A 19,186-nucleotide genomic window follows, 5' to 3' on the forward strand; every position below is an offset into this window, starting at 1 on the left:
ATTGACATCACGTGTGGCACGGTCATTTGATTTTTATCTTTTTTTTTTTTTTTAATAACCTTTTTTCTATTAGAGTGTCCTTAGCCCTCAGTGCCAGGAGTTGATATGCACAGACACCAGCCACCTATTGTCTTATCTTGGATAGTTCTAGGAGGGAGTGGCAGTACTATCAGGTTAAAAAGCAATCTGTGTCTGAGTAAACCTGAACTCTGTCTGCCAACTCATGAAGTGTCGTGGCATATTGGGGACTGTATGATAGAATGCCTGTGGGTTAGAACAAATCTTTGTCCACTAACGAGAATTCAGCGAAGAGCAACCCCACCTAGCTACGGTACTTCCTTCAGTGGTATCCTCTTGGAAAATGAAACATTTTTGTCAGGAAAACCTTGTTTAGTCCTGTTAGGTTTAGGAGGGGAAGCAGAACACGTGTCCATTTAGTCTTTAATAATCACCTGAAGTATTTACAGAAACCTTGGTTAAAAAGCTTGTTGATCAACTGAACTGTTTCTGGAACCTGATACCTCACCTGTCTGAAGAGGAAGAAGCTGTAGATCTCTAGCTGATTCACATTGGTTGGAGGAGTTGTGCTGTGGAACGCTTGATGTTGAGGTGAATCCTGTTGCAACACTTTTGTCTTCAGGATGTAGTGTGTGTGGTTTGTCTAGTTTGGTTACCTCCCCCTCCGTTGAGTCTTTGGGGTGAAGTCGGTGTAGGCGGGGCCCTTGTGTGATTTTACAGGACGTCTTCCCTTTTCTAAGTGGAGAGGCAGGTTGATATGATAGTTCTACTTTTTCATGTTTCATTCTTAGAAGAAAGGAGTTTTATCCAGCTGCTGTGGATCAGAGAGAAGTTTTCCAAAGCATGGCTCTCTCCATTCCCTGCCTGGAGAACCAAATAAAAACAAGGTGTAGGTATTTTTGGCAGACCGGGGTCGGGGAGAACAAGATTCACCCCGGAACAGTCCCAGGATGCTTCATATTAAGTGTTGGTTAACATTCTAGAGGGAAGCTAAGAGCACTTTGGCTCATGTGTGCATTTTCATAGTATGCTTTTAATTCTGTTTGTTTCTTAGCCGTAATTAGATACAAATCCTCTTTTGAATGTAATTTCACTATGATGCTGCATTAGAAAATAAGCCATTAGACAGTAGTTCACATGACTTAAAAAAATCTAGGCATAGATTGTGTATATTCCTCTCTTCCCAAGGTTTTCAACAGAAAATTAAAGTTCTGAAAGACTCATTGGTTCTGTTGAGCCATTATTTAAAAGTTTTTAAATAAGTTTTTTGGTCTGTTGCATTGTACTCTCATGTTTCTAAAAGCCCCTTTGCAGAAGAAGTAGAGACATTTATGTTTTCCTTGGGGACCATTTGAAAAAGTGGTTATTCTTGGCATTAGAGAATCATGCAGCTCTCTCCCCCTTCCCAAAGGAAAAACTATGTTGTGTTTTGTTTTTGGCTCCTTTTTTCTTCTAGTTAAAATGTAAGACTATTTTAGTTCCTTAAAAACCTGGAATACTTTTCTAGTTGTTACGTACTCATTTAAAATTTTTTTCCCTCAATTATTACCAGGTTATATCCAATTTTTAAAAGTTGTATAACGTGTGTATTAAAGTGGTAGGTTCTTCAATTTTTTTTTAAGTTTATTTGTTTATTTTGTGAGAGAGAGAGAGAGGGACAGAGGGGAGAGAGAGTGGGAGAGATAGAGAGAGAGAATCCCAAGCAAGCTCTGCATCACCAGCACAGAGCCTGATGTGGGGCTTGAACTCACGAACTGTGAGATCATGACCTGTGCCCGAACCGAGTCTGATGCTCAGCCGCCTGAGCTCCCCAGGCGCCCCATCAAGTGGTAATTCTTTTAAATGAATGCCTCTTCTAGGATTGAGAATCAGAGTGGCCTACTAGCACTAAAATATTTTCTGAAGTTGTAATTGGATTCTGTTCTATCAGGCGTTTAGTATTAATAACACCAAATCCTATTGAATTCACGCTATTTGTAACACGGTGAGAATAGCTCAGACATCATAATTAGTTTTCAGATGTTCAGACTTTTTTCACACGAGTGCAGCGTTTCACCCCTCTTCCTTTTGTTATTTCACGAATGTCTCCAGCGTGGCAAGGACGAGTGTGCGGTGGCACGCGTGTGAGCCGGGAGCCTCGACAGCCTGCAGCTGCTGTAGTCATAGGTGCTCTGTTTTGTTTTGGTTAAAGTAAAGGTTTTGGAAAGCTTAATATTTGCGATTTTAATAGTTGATCAAACATCAGGTGCACAGTAAACTCCCCCCCTTATGTCTATCACAAAAGTAATCATCACTTTTAATTGCGTGTGTAAAGAAAATAGTGTTCGTTTCTCCTCACTGACATAATTTTACAGTTAATGAAATGGGTTGTGAGAAGACTAATTTTTATCCAGTTTCTTTATACCTGCTAGGACCGCTTTGGAAAACGTTCCAAAGTCTAGATTATGCCTGTCTTTGCTATGGATGGGCTGCTTCATCTATAGGAACGGAAGGATTTGTTTTCCTTCCTTTGAAGAGAATCCCTGGTTTCTCATGGAGTATATGCTTCTTCCCATGGAGCGCAGCTGATTATGAAAGCGTGTGATTAGCATGTACAGAACACAATTTAGGGTTGTTTGATCCATCCTACTTCTAAAGTAGTACTTTCAAGGGGCGCCTGGGTGACTCAGTCGGTTAAGTGGCCGACTTCGGCTCAGGTCACGATCTCGCGGTCCGTGAGTTCGAGCCCCGCGTCGGGCTCTGGGCTGATGGCTCAGAGCCTGGAGCCTGCTTCCGATTCTGTGTCTCCCGCTCTCTCTGACCCTTCCCCGTTCATGCTCTGTCTCTCTCTGTCTCAAAAATAAATACACGTTAAAAAAAAAAATTTTTTTTTTAAATTAAAAAAAAAAAAAAAAAAGTAGTACTTTCAAGAGGACCAGTAGAAGCCTTGTGCGAGTTGCATATTCAGCAAACAACTGCAAGGAATGTTGGGATATTAGAGCATGGTCTGTTTTAAAAGTTGTTTTTAATTTAAATTTTATTTTTTATTCCTCTGTCTCGGTTGTCAAATGATGACCCATGGGTCCATGTGGCCCACAAACCAAGATAGGTTTTTACATTTTTAAGTGATTGGAAAAAAACCGGAAGAAAAATAATACTTGGTAACATGAAAACTTTATGAAATTTAAATTTCGGTGTTCATAAATAAAGTTTTATTATAACACAACTGGGCTCATTTGTTTACGTATTGTCTATGGCTGCTTTCCAGCTACAACTGCAGAGCACAGTAGTTGCCACGGAGACTGTATATATGGTCCACAAAGCCTAAAATATTTACCATCTGGCCCTTTTACAGAAGCGAGTTTGCCAACATTTTCTCTGTTTTGTTCACATGAATGCAGGTATTTTTTTCCGCAAATAGTGTTTTTAATACCATACTTCTGATTATAAACCACATCAGAATAACTCACCCTCATGACCTTTAGGTACAGCGTCCTTTTGTTTCCAGTGTTACCTCATTTCCCTCTTTAACTGCCGTAGGACTGAAATTTTAATCTACATTCTGATCTTGAGGGAGCCTGTTATTAGTCTGGGTTCTCCAGAAAATCAGAACTGATAGGAGAGAAGATATCTGTCTAGGATGAATAGAAAATCATAAGGAATTGGTCCATGGGGTTGTGGAGGCTGAAAAGTCCCAGGCAAGTGGGAGAGCCAGTGGTATAAGTTTCAGTCCAGATTTTTTTTTAAATTTTTTTTTTTTTTTTTAGCGTTTATTTATTTTTGAGAGACAGAGCATGAGCATGGGAGGGGCAGAGGGAGAGGGAGACACAGAATCTGAAGAGGCTCCAGGCTCTGAACTGTCAGCACAGAGCCCAATGCGGGGCTTGAACTCATGATCTGCGAGATCATGACCTGAGCCGAAGTCGGTCGCTCAACTGACAAAGCCACCCAGGCGCCCCAGTCCAGATTTAAAGACCGATGTTCCAGATGGAAGACTAGACAGAGGGAGTGAGTTCTCCCTTACTCAGACTTTTTGGTTTTATTCAGGCCTCCAGTTGAATGTGGCCCGTTCGTACTGAGGAGAGTAAACTGCTTTATGCAGACGTTAAGCTCATCCAGAAGCACCCTCAGACATTCCCATAATAATGTTTAACCAAATATCTGGGTATCCCATGGCCCAGTCAAGTTGACACATATAATTAGCCATTACAGGGCCTACATGTGCTTAAATCTATCTGCTTGCACTGACTTTTTTTTCCCTCTCAGTCCTCTTGAAAAGCCCCAGTTTGCATGAACATTACAGTCATCTGAACTTCACTTGGTTGATTCATTTGGAGTTGCCATTTGGCTAGCACCGAGTTAAAGTTGGATCAAATTGAGTGATGGTTTCTTTATATTTGTGGAGTAGGATTTATAGTATTTTCTCTTGGCTTAGTTGATTGTTGTTAATATTGAATACATCAGTGGGTGTTTTTGTGTGCTTCATTTTCTTCTATCCTTTCTGTCTGGGAGAGGTGTTCTAATATGTATTTGTAATCATTTTGGCAAAGTGTCACATCTCTGGAGTGGCTGGTTGGCGGCAGAGATTAGCAGTTCCTAGAGCACTTTGCAAAGGCCACACTGACCGGCATGGAATTGTGTCAGCGACTTGCTTGTATTAGAGTATGTCAGAGAGCTGCTGAGGTGAGAGGAAGTGTATGTGTTTGTATCTGCTTCTTCCTTACCCTTCGTGTGACCTGACACATTGACCTTGTCTATAATGCCATTGAAATACCCATGACTGGAGGGCTGTTAGGATGATTACATCAAATAAGAATGTGTACATAAAGTACTACTGAAAGCGTTATTACCTAGTTTATTTTAACTGGCAAGACCTTCCCCTCCTGGTAAATAATTGTTAATATGTCTTATTTTGTTGCTACAGAATGGTGGTCTTGTCATTGACCTGCTGTGGCTCAAGTCTGCTTCTCAAGGAGAGCGTGAAAGTTATCACTTGACCTGTGTTTTTATCTGTTGTACTGAAGTTGATTGATTCTAGGATGAGGCCTGATGATTCAGGCCTGATTTTAATAAAACTTCACCAAATTAGACCAAAGTAGGTAGTTGGGTTAAAGGAAATGTCTAAATTACAAGATACTCAAAGAAATTGAGTATGTCAGCCTGAGATCCTAATTTGGGCTCTCTTCTTCAGTGTGGGTCACATGCTTCATTAACGTTTCATTGCCCAGGGGCATCTTGGTGGGCATCTGTGTGGGGTAGACTCTAGAGGATTGTGCACTTTCACACGGCAGCAACCGGGTGGGTTTGAGCCTTTATCTGAAACACTGAAACTTGTTGTTTTGACTTATACTACACTTTGGGGGGCCAGTGTACTATCAGACTTTGTTTTCTTTTTTATTCTATCCTAAAAGTACTCTCTACCACCAGTATCTAATTTGGGTAAATAGCTCTAGTTTCCATATCTCTACCTTTTTAATGAATGTGTAAAAAAAAAAAAAATATTTCACCTGTGGATTCTGGATTAAAGAGCTATGAATTTCTAGCAGAGGACTTTTTACCCTTTTACCGTTGTGTTCATCTCGGAAGCTGTTTTACCTACTTAATTTCCGAGGTTCAATGCCTGAGGTTTATGCCAGGTTTATTCCATTATGTTTCTGCTTTTTTCTCCCTAAGATGATTATATGTAGTGATTTTCTTTGCTTTTAAATGTCATCCTAAGAAGACAAGTTAGGAATGCTTTGGAATTAGCACATTGTAAACAAGTTCCCTGATTTGCTCTCAAATATATTCAGTACTTTTTCCTTATGCTGATCTACATTCTTGCATCATTAATTTGCTTCTTAAGCAAACTAATTAAAAATGTGTTATAGCTGAGGTTTTACAAGATTTTAATTTAAGAGATTTTATGACATGTTTGTTTTCTCAGAAATTTAATGGAAAACATGAATTCTACTAGACAATTATAATTGCTTATATTGTGGTCTTATTAGTATCAGCTTAGAAGCAGGCTTGCTGGGCAGTGCAGATAGGTGGCAGATACGTGAGGCAGTGACTGTGCTTGGACAGGTGTGGCCTCCCCAGCAGATAATGGAAATGGTGAAAAAGAACAGCAAAGTGTCTGCCCGACTGATCTTCCAACTTCGAAAGAAATTTTCCTATACCACATTCAGATAAGAGTGAAGGTAGTTTGGAATATTACTGGGAGGAAAGGTATGCGTGTGTTGTGAACGTAGTGTTCCATTTTACTAGAAGTCAACAAAGGATTTAAAACCAGTTGGAGATTTCATTTGAAAAAACAAGGATTTTTTTTTTCCTGCTTTTATGGGATGGCTTATGGATACATTATGATCTTTTATTTCCTTTTAGTATTTTTCTAGCCTGTGGATAAGTAGTTAGCTTAAATAGATTGATAACATTGGCTTTTTGTATTACGTGCAATGTGTTCAGATAACTAACAAGGAAAAGAAATCAATAGTGCTTAATTCACTATTGGTTTAAAAGTTGATACTTTCTTCATAGTAAATTGGGCAGAAGAAAGGGAGCTCGCACAAGAGCAGCGGTCCTTGGATGCGCCCCCCTCAACCCCCAACCCAGCCTATTTCTTACTAAATATGAAAAAAAACGGGTGTCTCATTTCCTTTCTGTGTCCTTCAGGGGCATGCTGCTATTTTTATTTGAAATATTAGGTGAATTACTACATCAGACATCAGCATTGAAACATCAGTATCAAAATACAATGTAAAATAAATGTATCAGTTATCAACGTGACTCATTCATCAAAATTTTCTTTTGAATTCCTTTCTTGTACAATAGATTGAGTAGACCATGGTAGCTGTCTCGTTAAACTTGAGCATAAATTTCCTATCAAACTCATTTACTTTTTCTTTGTAAGATTTCATCCATCTTGAGTTATTTCGTAGGAGGGAAGCATACATACCCGTACAAAGATTTTTTCCAGTATCTATTTCTTGTTGTTCTTAGAATAGTATCAAAGAGTAGTTTCTTTATTTGACATGTAACATATACTATGAATAACAGTAATTACTGGAATATTTAAAATTGTAATTCTGTACTTATGAATATATTCTTTTACAAACTTGAAAACATGAAGAGGAAAATGATCCTGTTATTAACATAAGCCTTTGCTCTAAGTGCTTGTCACAGGGACACCTGAATTCTGTCATCCTAAACATGAAACAGCATCACACACTGGACCGAGCCTTAGAGCAGGGCCAGCAGACCTGCCTCTTGGCTCCATTTCTGCAAATAGTTTGTTCCATGACCTGACAAGCACTTTGGTTAGGTCATTCACTAGTAAGAAATAGGCTGGGGTGGCGGCGGGTGGGGGGAAGCATCCAAGGACCAATGCTTTTGTGCGAGTTCCCTTTTGGGGTTGGGGGGGGGGCATCCAAAGATCAGTGCTCTTTGCAAGGTCCCTTTCGGGGTGGGGGGGGACATCCAAGGACCAGTGCTCTTGTGCGACCTCCTCTTGGGCTGAGGCGCAGCATCCAAGGACCGAAGCTCTTGTGTGAGTTCCCTTTCAGGGTTGGGGGGACATCCAAAGATCAGTGCTCTGTGCAAGGTCCCTTTCGGGGTGGGGGGGGACATCCAAGGACCAGTGCTCTTGTGTGAGCTCCTTTTGGGGTGGGGGGCAGCATCCAAGGACCAGTGGTCTTGTGTGAGTTCTCTTTTGGGGTGGGGGGGCAGCATCCGAGGACCGATGCTCTTGTGCGAGTTCCCTTTCAGGGTGGAGGGGTGGCATCCAAGGACCAGTGCTCTTGTGTGAGGTCCCTTTTGGGGTCAAGGGAGGGAACATCCAAGGACCAGTGCTCTTGTGCGAGTTCCCTTTTGGGGTCGGCGGGGGGGGGAGGGAACATCCAAGGACCAATGCTCTTGTGTGATCTCCTTTTGGGGTGGGGGGGCAGCATCCAAGGACCAGTGCTCTTGTGTGAGTTCCCTTTCGGGGTGGGGGGGCAACATCCAAGGACCGAAGCTTCTGTGTGAGTTCCCTTTCGGGGTGGGGGGGCAGCATCCAAAGACCGATGCCCTTGTGCGAGTTCCCTTTCGGGACGGGGAGTGGGGGCAGCATCCAAGGACCGATGCTCTTGTGCGAGTTCCCTTTCGGGGTGAGGGGGCAGCATCCAAGGACCAATGCTCTTGTGTGAGTTCCCTTTTGGGGTGGGGGGAGGGAGCATCCAAGGGCCAATGCTCTGTGCAAGCTCCCTTTTGGAAGTGGGGGGATCGTCCAAGGACCACCACTCTTGTGTGAGCTCTCTTTCTTCTGTCTACTCTGAAGAAAATATCAACTAATTATGAATTGAGCATTATTGATTTCTTTCCTTGTTAGTTACCAGAACACCTGGCACATAATATGAAAAGCCAATATTACCAGTCTGTTTAAGCTAACTACTTATTCACAGACTAGGAAAATACCTACAAACTGGAAGTTTGGAACTCAGTATCGAAAGTTCCTTATAAATGCAGAATCACTGAGAATAACAAGGGGCATTATCTTCTGTTCCCATGCTTGATGGCAGGATTTCTCACATCTGTTCACCAAAATTAGCAGAGCGAGGGACAGAAGAGTATAAAGCACAGGCCCTCCTTTCAGGGGCTTTTATGTTCCAGTGGGAGGAGCCAGGCCTGGTGATAAGAGGTTTTTCATTCAGTGTCCATGTTGGTAGAATACTTCGAAATGTCATGACGTTTATCTAATTAGTTTATTATATAGTATACTTCAAGTCAGACTCAATCTAGACAGGAATGCTCCTTCTAGACCTAATGATGTTTGCCTTCTCTTTTGATTTTAGGAGGTTGTTTAATGAGAAGTGCCATAGACTGAAAAACGAAACATGAGGGTAGCAGGTAAGATATTTAATTCAATAGAAATAATTTTACTTTTTGTGTAACTTACTTATTTAAGTGGCTTGAGAGAGTACGTTGTCTTTTTATGTAGTGCGTGAAAAGCTGGAGTGTAACAAACTAAATCACTGCTTTGCCTTTTTTACTTTTTTATGTAGTTGGTAAATCACAAATTGGATGAACTTGTTGAAATTATTTATGCTAGGTTTTTAAACTTATGGCTTTAATGTTTATGTTCTTATACATTAAGCTTATTTGCCTAATACTATATATAAAATGCCCATATAAAGAACAATTTTGACAAGCTAGGGAGACTGATTTTTATTTTTGCGAAGTTCTAACTTCTTGAGAAAAATGCATTGTGAAGTTCAAAAGCTTGAATCTTTGCTATATAGGTACTTCAAATGGAAACTAGTGTATGTGAACCATTCAGTAAAATGTATTTTTGCTTAAGTGGCTATTTGCTAGTTCGAGTTCAGTCTGCATAGTTGAGGTTCTGTGTAAGAACATCTGTTCTTAGGCAGCATATGGAGGCAACTGAAAAACACTGCTTGACGTTCATAGTATTAAGGTAGCTGTCTTTGAATGTTATGAAAAGATGCATAAATACCTGGAGAGGCTGATAACTGCTTCCTGCCTTAATAGTGAAAATAAGTGTGTTCTCCTACCCCCACCCCTCCTTCAGCACGGCCAAGGGTCTAGAAGAAGTGCACACTCTGTACATAGAAATTTTTACTACTTGTTCTTCCAACATAGAAGATAATTTGTAGTTTCTCAAAATCGAGATAGTCTTCCTCTTAATTATCATCTTCTCACCAGCAAACCGTATTTTCCTATGGGGGCGTCTCTTAGAAGTGCCTCAGTCATGGTGGGTGAACAAATGCGTCTTTGTGCTTCAAGCATCATTCTGTACAATAAGGTGCAGGTGATGAAACATCATGATTATTAAAAGACATAACAGGGTTGTGCGCAAATGCCTTTGTAGAACTTTGAAAATCTGGACCCTTTGATCATGAACTTACAAAATATCCTTTTTTGAGTAGCTATTCAACAAGTGAAGGAAAATATTGCCAGAAACGAAGAGCTTGTTTATGGTTTAAAAATCATATTACAATGTCTTTTTTTTTTTAATGATCTTTGAATACAACAGGACTATTGATGATCATGTATCCTTGACTTTAAAAGTACATTAATTAAACATAATGATTGAAATAATCAAAGCAAGTTTCTGTTCCTCACATAATTCTACATTCATTCTAGTTGAAATTAAATTTTCATTGAGTTCATTTCTCTGATTCTAACAATTAATATCGAGGTTAATTGTAAGTAATTATTCATTGAGAACTTATTTTATGGTTGGCACTGTGCCTAGTATAGGTCTTGAAGTGTTTGCTTTTAATGAAGAAGGAAGATTAATTTAATTTATTGCCTTTAGAGTGATTAATCTCTTCTAGTTTGAAAAAAGTTGATTGCTTTGAAATATTCTTATAGGCTTTATTCTTACAGTGAGGCAACAGTGTCTAAAGTTTATGCTTTTTGTTTTGTGAAGAATAAGGACACCTCAGATTAGCGCAGTCCGTGGCTAGGAGGAAGAGAGAATCTTGTGGGAAGTCAAGATGGGGACTGTGGGGTGGTATGGTCAGGCCCTTTATGTCCAGAATTGGCTGGTGACCCAACTCTGGAGAGGACTCCTCTGTTACAGAAGTTCTAGAACTCTACCATTATGGGGTCTCTGCCAGTCTTCACCTGCCTGCTCTCTGGGACCATCTGCTTGTTCTATTATTAGTTCATTTCGCCACGTATGACTTTTCTCTGTCTTAGAGGTTTTCTTTCCTCCTAGTTCCTCTGGGTCCAGTATCAGTGAATAGGCCTTGGTTGAAGACTCATTTCTGCCACTGACTAGTTACGTGACCTTAGGCAAGTGATCTAACATTTTTCAGCTTTGATATCTTATCTGTAAAATGAAAATAATTACCTGGAAAAGCTATGCAAATGAGATTATACTTGTAAAGCATTTAGCTGTATGGTAGGCAGTCAGTGAATGGAGTATGTGTGTGTATTGTATACGTATGTGTATATACGTACGTATGTGTATATATGATGTATATAGCTTATTTAGTGTAGGCTCAGGTCTAACTTGGTACTGAATTTAGTCTAGAACTTTCATATGTTATAACCTTGATATTTTATTCATTTTAATATTTTGATCTTAAACAGTGACGGTTTCGTATATCTGCTGTAAGTGGCAGGGAGAGGTTATCTCTGGTTGCACATGCCCGTGATTGCTAGAAAATGAGTGGTTAAGATTGTCATGTGATATAGAATCTTCAAGCCCTTGGTCTTAAGTGATCAAGAAAGAATGTGTCACCTCTTACCATTCATCTATGTAGCAAACACTTGTTGAGAGTATGACTATGTCCAGGAATTTTGCTAGATCCTGTGGGGGCAAGAGTTCAAAGCCTATTGGAATTTTGCTGTCTTATGCACTAAACACGTAGGCAATTTGTGGTTGCTCTTGAAAACAGGAAGTAATTTTCAGAGGAGAGAAGGTCGGACGCAGGAGGTGAGGGAACTGATTAGGTTAGCTGTGAGGCTTCCTCCTGCCATCTCATTTCTGTATTGTAGAGTGTTTCTAAATAGAAAAGAGTGGCTCCGTGAAATCAGCACTTCTCAGCATCACTGGCCTTTTCCGAGCATCAGTGGTTCATCCTCGTCCCTCCCCTTTACGGATGCAGTCCTGGTTCTTTAGGAAATTAGAATGAACATAGGTCTTTTTGACTCTTCCTTTCCCACGGAGTTTTGGTAGTTTTTTTTTAGGAGAATGTGGTAATCTGGTGTTAGAATGGAGTACTGTCCAGAGCACTGGGCTGTGTCAGGATTCCAGGATTCCAGGCCTCGTGCTGTTGCTGAGTTATTTGTAATCTTGGGAGTTGCCGCACCTCTGGGCTTTTGTCTCCTTAAGGATAGGAGGATCCTGCTGATCCAATCCACCTCCTATAGATCAATAGAAATTAAACTTTGGGTAAAAGAGGGGAATGCAGATTGTATAGGCAAATACTAATATTCTTCCCCAACAACCTAATGAGATGGCCCTGAAAGCCTAGGGGAAAGAGGAAGATGTTTCTTTCCTGTCATTTTCCATTTCCTTTCCTGTCTTGCAGTGTTTTTTGTCTTTCCTAGATTTGCTTAGCTATGGAGAAAAAGACAAATCCTCAATCCCTATGAAACAGTTAGCTAATACCTGGCAGTGCTAACTAATTGTGAGACACCCAGAAATAGTTAAAGTTAGAAAGGTATGAAAGGGTACGAGTGTGTCTTCACAGAGCTTATCATGGAACCACGTTACAAAGCGTGTGTCATAGCTGCCAAATTAAGTCCTCTAGGACTGGAGACGGCCTGTCTTAAACTGGTATTCAGTTTGAGGAGGAACACTCTTGTTTGCCATGTCAGGAGCACTTGTGTTGCTCTAAGAGATACGTTGGTTGGTGATAGGACAGTAAACTGGTACATTTCACTAGAGAGTTCCTTGCTTAGTGAGCATCCTGCTAGTTGCCTTGGATCTCCATAAGGTCTGGTGTTTTTGTATTATCCCTGTATAGTATTGCCCTTTATATGTGAACAGGATTAGGAATGTGTCGTCCAACATGCTTGGTGATGGTGTTCCATTAGCTGTGATACTTTGGTACTTTTGTATAGTCAGCCAGCACTTGGGAGCAGTTTTTTTTTTTTTTTTTTTTGGGCAGGAGAAAACTAGGCAGATGACTCAAGCAGTCCTATGTCTGGGTTGCTAGCCAATCTGATAATTCTTTGAACAGGAAAATCCCTTATCTCGGTGGATTGCTTATACAGTTTTTCTTGTAACTCAAGTAAAATTAAGATCCAATACATAAACTTTATTAGTTTAAGAAATTTCTTTATAAACTTAAATTTTGCATGCAATGCACTGAAGTTCTCTGGGCTCATAAGCTCATGCTGAATTATTTCTCTCCTTTATCTAGGTGCTGCAAAGTTGGTGGTAGCCGTGGCAGTATTTTTACTGACATTTTATGTTATTTCTCAAGTATTTGAAATAAAAATGGATGCAAGTTTAGGAAATCTATTTGGTAAGTTCCATTTTTTCCCCTTTCTTAAATTTTATTTTCGATTGGTTGTCTGTAAATTGTTACCAGTTATCAATATTGAGTCACTCTGCTGTTTGTCTAGAAAAGAAGATACAATTATATCAATAAGTGTGATCCCTTAGAATATTCTAAAATACACAGTGGAAAGCCTTAAAATTAATCCAATATAAAGTATGAATCTTCTGCTCAACATTCTGAATATATTAATGGGGTCTGTTTCATTCATGTATAGGACATTAATCATGGCATTCTGAGCGAACATTCTAGAAGCTATCACACAGTATTTGAATTAGCTGATAGAGAACTTGGAACCAAATCTAGCCCTCAGATGGCAAGTGGAGTCATGATAATGCATTGTAAATACTAGCCATTGAAATCCATCTTGTATTCCTACCCTTATTTAATTCCTTCTGCATTATTTTTCTCTTTACCCATTTATTTAATGCTATGTTGCAAACACACCATTGTAAGCCACCTTAACTCAGTGTTTAACAAAATTCTTAAGTCAATAAAATAAATTAACTGTTGAAATGTTACAGTAAGCTCTGGATGAAGCATTGTTTAAAGTATGAAAAAATTAGGTGTGGGGGCACCTGGGTGGCTCAGTCAGTTAAGCATCTGACTTCGACACAGGTCATGATGTCACCATTCCTGAGTTCGAGCCCTGTGTCAGGCTCTGTCCTGACAGCTCAGAGCCTGGAGCCTGTTGCAGATTCTGTTTCTCCCTCTCTGTTTCTGCCCCTCATCCACTCATGCTCTGTCTCTCTCTCAAAAATAAACATTAAAAAAAAATTAAAGGGGCACCTGGGTGGCTCAATCAGTTAGGCATCCGACTTCAGCTCAGGTCACGAACTTGTGGTTTGTGAGTTCAAGCCCTGCATCGGGCTCTGTGCTGACAGCTCAGAGCCTGGAGCCTGTCTTCGGATTCTGTGTCTCCCTCTCTCTCTGCCCCTCTCCTACTCACACTATGTCTCTCTCTATCAAAAATAAATAAACATTTTTTTAAAAAATTACAAAAATTATGTGTGAAAAGTGAGACTGTGAAACGCAAAAATAGTATTTTCACCCATTTGGCAGAAATCAGATGAAATAACTTTGAGATCTCTGGAATAATGAGTTTTGCTTTCCATAAATTAATATTTGAAAGGGATCCCAATACCTCATTCACTCCCTCTCACATCTAGTTTCAAGACTCCCTTAAACCGGTGGTTCTCCAGTTTTAATGTCAAAAGAACCTCCAGGGAGTCTTGGTATGCAGATTCAGATTCAGTGTCTGGGATGGGCCCTCTCAGGGCTGCGTTTCTCACAGGCTCCCAGGTGATGCTGAGGTTGGTACCCAGACACCACATACTGAGTAGTGAGGCTTTAGACAATTCTGATGTGTAATCATCAGTTTCTGTATAAACGTTTTCAGGTGACTTTTCTTCCAATAACTACTTAAAAGTACTTTTTGTATTGCACTGAGTTCTGTCTTGTAAACTCCCAAGTAGTTTCAATCCACTGATCTATGATCTGCTGGAGTTCTCTCCTACACTAATGATCTCTCAAAGAGATAATTATAGTCATACTCCTTCAGGCCATCTTTTTAAAAATCTTCATCTTCTCGGGGCGCCTGGGTGGCTCAGTCGGTTGGGCATCCGACGTCGGCTCAGGTCATGATCTCGCGGTCCGTGAGTTCGAGCCCCACATTGGGCTCTGTGCTGACAGCTCAGAGCCTGGAGCCTGTTTCAGATTCTGTGTCTCCCTCTCTCTCTCTGACCTTCCCCCATTCATGCTCTGTCTCTCTCTCTCTCTGTCTCTCTGTCTCTCTCTCTCTCTGTCTCAAAAATGAATAAACGTTAAAAAATTTTTTTTTAAAAATAAAATCTTCATCTTCTCCAGTTTTGGAATCCCCCCCACCCCTTTCAACATTCCTCTCAGTATATTGGCTATTTTCCTCTGGAACCATCTATTTTTCAGCACCTGTTTTAACATGAAGCATCCGGGATCCAGCATGGAGTAGTCATTACAGAGTACAATGACATTTGACTTTACTTCTGGTCTACTTCTGTTACTACTAAAAGGCCAGGCTGGTGTCCTTTGGGAGCACAGCTGGTTGTAGTTGAATAAGGGGCAGAAAAACACTGAAGGCCTTGAGGACTTGTTCAGTGTTGCTGGGGAAACAGTGTGTAACCAGTTCACATAAGAAAGGTTGATGGTAAGGGAAGAAGGTTTTGGGATGGTAGCTTGAGGCAGAAGCAAGTTAAGTGTTTTGTTTTGTTTTGTTTTTTGTGAAGTAATGTAGAGTCTCACTTGTCTCTAGGCTTTGGGGAAAGATTCAGGGAATTACAAATCAGTGGGATGAAAGTGAACAAGCAAGAAAAGGAGGATCCTTGAGAGAAGCAAGGCAGTGGGACCATTGGTACATGTGAAAAACTACTTTGGGGAAAGGCCCGCTGTTTTCAGAGGGAAGAGGCTTGGGTGAAGCCTAGCGCTTGCCCTAGTTTGGGTCTTCGTCTCTAGTCTGGACTGTCTATTCAAACATCACAGGGATGTTCCATGTCTATTTCTCATCCCAGGTATCTGCCCGTTTCATCCCTGCCGGAGCAGGTCCGGCACTCATGAACCTTTTCCGGCGCTCATGAAGGTTAATAACACTCATGAACCTTTAGTGCTTCTGACTCTGAGAGAGTAAAATCTAAGGCCCACTGAAACCCCCACCCTGCCTCTGCCCTTCTCACCTTCTCGTTCCCCCCACCACGAGCCGTGTCTCACTCTTGCTTGTGCCAGTCTGCACAGGATCTACAGACAACGTACCTTGTCCTTCCATATCCCCACCTTGCTCATGCTGGTTCCTCACAGAGCACGTTTTTCTTATCCCCTCCTTCGTCTGTTAATCCATCTCATTTTTCGAAACTGCATAAATGCCCCTTCTTGAGAGAAATTATAGTTGAACCTCCCTCTTTTCCTATTAGAATGTATTGCTTCTTTTTGTGAGCTGTGTGTTCTAATGCATAGTACTTGTATCTCAATTTGGCACTGATTTCATTCTGCCTTACATCAGAGAATTTCTTCTATTTTTCATGTATCTGTCTCCCCTTACTAGAGAATGAATCTTGAGGTCAATAATATCTTGGTGCTTCACCCAGCATCTAGCACTGGGTCGTACGTGTAGACCGTCCACGCTGATTGAATGGAGAATGAATGTAGGTGACCAAGGATTAGTACTTTGACATGGAGAGGAAGAGTGGGATTCATTCAAAGCTATATTAGTTGAAAAGCCACCAGCAGTCACCTATGACCAAATGCTGAGCTACTTTAGCTAGGATAGTTGTCTCTTCATTTTCATTTTGATTTTTCCTAATGTTGGGAACTGCAAGGTTTTATTGTGTGTGTTTTAGCTATTTGACTTGCTCATTCTTAGGGAAGATGGCTTATTTTGTTGTTGTGACTGAAGTTGTACACTGTATCCACAAAACCTCATTGGATTCCAGTTTATTGAGTTGGTGAAAATTTAATTTGTTTGTTGTATTTTAATTCTCATTTCAGAATAATTGAGTAAAGATGGAGATATGGTTGTCTTTTGCCATTTGCTTAGCATCTAAGTCCATTCACCGAAGGGTAACGAGTTTAACCCAACATTAGAATTATTTCTATAATCAGTATATTGGGAGGGGGGTCTCGTGACATGAACTGTACTTCTTTTGGTGGTGAATTTTTTCATTTTTTCTACTGTTGATATAATAGCTTGATAGTGTCTATAAATTTAGTTTCAGGTTGGATATATAGTACTGTTTTAGAAAAATAAAATGATCTTATTTCTAGAAAGGAAGAATGAAGAATTATAGTTGAAATTACTAAAATACATTGTGATTTTTTTTGAAAACAAGTTTTTGTACAAAACTTATTGAGATAATTGTAGATTTGCATGTATTTGTGAGAAATAATATGGAGGGATCCTGCATACCCTTTACACGGTTTCTCACATTGGTAACATCTTAACAGAGCTACCCCTAGTGTCACAACCAGGATAGCAACATGGATACAATCTGTGAGTTTTAGTTATGGTTGCGTTTTCACACAGTGGTTCATTGTCAGGGTGGATACTTAACAACTAGTAAATATACTGAACACAGACCAGATTATTGCACACGTTGCTGCTGCCAGGACTTACTGTCCTATTGAGTTGATTACTTTTTACCCTTTCAGACTTAAACCACTGAAATAGTATATACATAAATTACTTGACGTTATTAAAAACTTAAGTACAAAATAGTTCTGATTTCTGTAGTTTGACTTGTGGAAAGACATTCATTGATTGAAACCAGATATGAAACAGAACTTCCAAGTGGATTCATTTTCTCAGCTCATCTGATGAGAGTAGATAATAATGATTAAACCATTAACCTTTTTCTTGAAGAAGGTAATTCTAATTGATATGTTACTTATTTCATAGATATTGCAGACCTTTGTTTTTCGGTTATTTTAAATGATTTTTGAAAAAAATTGTTCAGTGATTACATAAGCCATAAAAATAGCTGGTAATGTGAAAATTAAGCTCAGCTGATGTAAAAGATTTAGCAGTCAGCTTATTTAACTGTCCAAAGATATGTCTTATCTAAACCATACAAAAGTCCATTTTTCTTGATGCAATTAAATCTTGAGTAATTTGTGATAATTTTTCCACCATAAAAATAAAATGATTCCTGGCTGTTTATTTTCTTAACATGAAAAATTAACCCCCCCCCAAAAAAAGAAACCAAATCAAAAAGATTTACTATTGTTCCTTAAAGTGAAAAGTTGTATATAGTGAAAGAAATTAAGAATTAAAGCTATCAAGGTAGTTTGATGATTACAAGTTACAGGAAAGGAGGGCTTTTTATTGGTGTGCTGTGCCCATACTGCAAGTGGAAAACATTCTGTTTTATTTGTGAAAATTTACCTGTTTGGCCTCCAGGTGTTAAATTCTCAGGATTGCAGACCTAGTAGAGGGCTTTGGGTTTTGATAAGTATTAGACAAAAATTAGCTTTCATCTGGTCTGGAGAGAAAAGTCTTTCACGAGACTTTTTTGTTTGTTTTAAAGTTTATTTATTGAGGGGCGCCTGGGTGGCTCAGTCAGTTGCGCGTCCGACTTTGGCTCAGGTCATGATCTCACAGCTCGTGGGTTCGAGCCCCACGTCAGGCTCTGTGCTGACAGCTCAGAGCCTGGAGCCTGCTTCAGATTCTGTGTCTTCCTCTCTCTCTGCCCCTAACCCACTTGCATTCTGTCTCTGCCTCTCTCAAAAATAAACAAACATTAAAAAAAAAAATTTTTTTTTAAGTTTATTTTTTGAGAGAGAGTGAGAGCGAGCAGGGTAAGGGCAGAGAGAGAGGGAGACCCAGGATCCGAAGTGCCTCCACCTTGGCAACAGAGAGCCCCATGCAGGGCTTGAACTCATGAACCATGAGATCATGACCTGAGCTGAAGTCGAATACTTAATGGACTGAGCCCCTGTTTGTTTTTAAACCTTTAGCAACTTTTCTCCTTACTCTTAAAGTAAATGGAGTGATATTATGCATTTAAAAGCCTGATAATTAAAGAACTGGTTTTCTCAAAATCCTATCCCAGTAACGTTTTTTGAATTGAATAACATTTACTTTTTTTTTTTTTCTTAATCTCTTAAATTCTACAAGCAAACTAGTTTGACCATTTTACTGGCTCATCCCTGGCTTTCCCTCTGCCTTTCTTTCCTCAGCCACACTCTTCTTTCTCTGAGTATCAGTTGATTACTGATATCTCTGAAATTTTCTTATCACCCTTTTGACTTTAAATCCTCTCTCTGGGTGGCCTCATCATTTGTTAACTTTCCAGTTTGTATCTTCATCCCAGATCTCATTTAGAGCTGGCTTTTAGACTTTCTCACTTGGATCTTCTCCAAGAATCTAAAATTTGCAAGTCCAGCACAGAACTCATCATCCATCCCCTACCCCTAGCTCCTCACTAGATGATGAGCATCTACCTGAGTGTGGAGACGGTGTTTTTGTTCACTGGTTCATATGAACGAATAAATGAAAGCTTCTAAAGCCAAAAGTCAGAGAGGTAAACTTGATTCCTCCTTTTCCACCATTCCTCCATCTGTTCCGTTGCCAAGTCCCATCAGTGTTGCTTCCTTAGTTGTTCTGAACTGGTCTACTTGTTTCAAATCCAGTCATTACCTTTGTAGTGACTACAGAGGTGCCCTTTTTA

The 19,186-nt window shown here is 40.0% G+C and overlaps 1 protein-coding gene across 2 annotated transcripts in view; it reads left to right on the plus strand.

The window, feature by feature from the left end:
- FAM3C (FAM3 metabolism regulating signaling molecule C) overlaps positions 1-19,186 on the plus strand; it is a 64,177-nt gene that overhangs the window by 11,741 nt on the left and 33,250 nt on the right. For both annotated transcript variants that reach the window (XM_058724472.1, XM_058724471.1), the window contains exons 2-3: positions 8,808-8,862; positions 12,858-12,962. In XM_058724472.1, the coding sequence (XP_058580455.1) occupies positions 8,850-8,862; positions 12,858-12,962 (118 nt within the window). In that variant the 5' untranslated portion in view covers positions 8,808-8,849. The remainder of the gene's footprint in view (positions 1-8,807; positions 8,863-12,857; positions 12,963-19,186) is intronic.

This window comes from Neofelis nebulosa, chromosome 4 (genome assembly GCF_028018385.1).
Source record: "Neofelis nebulosa isolate mNeoNeb1 chromosome 4, mNeoNeb1.pri, whole genome shotgun sequence".
Taxonomy (NCBI): Eukaryota; Metazoa; Chordata; class Mammalia; order Carnivora; family Felidae; genus Neofelis; species Neofelis nebulosa.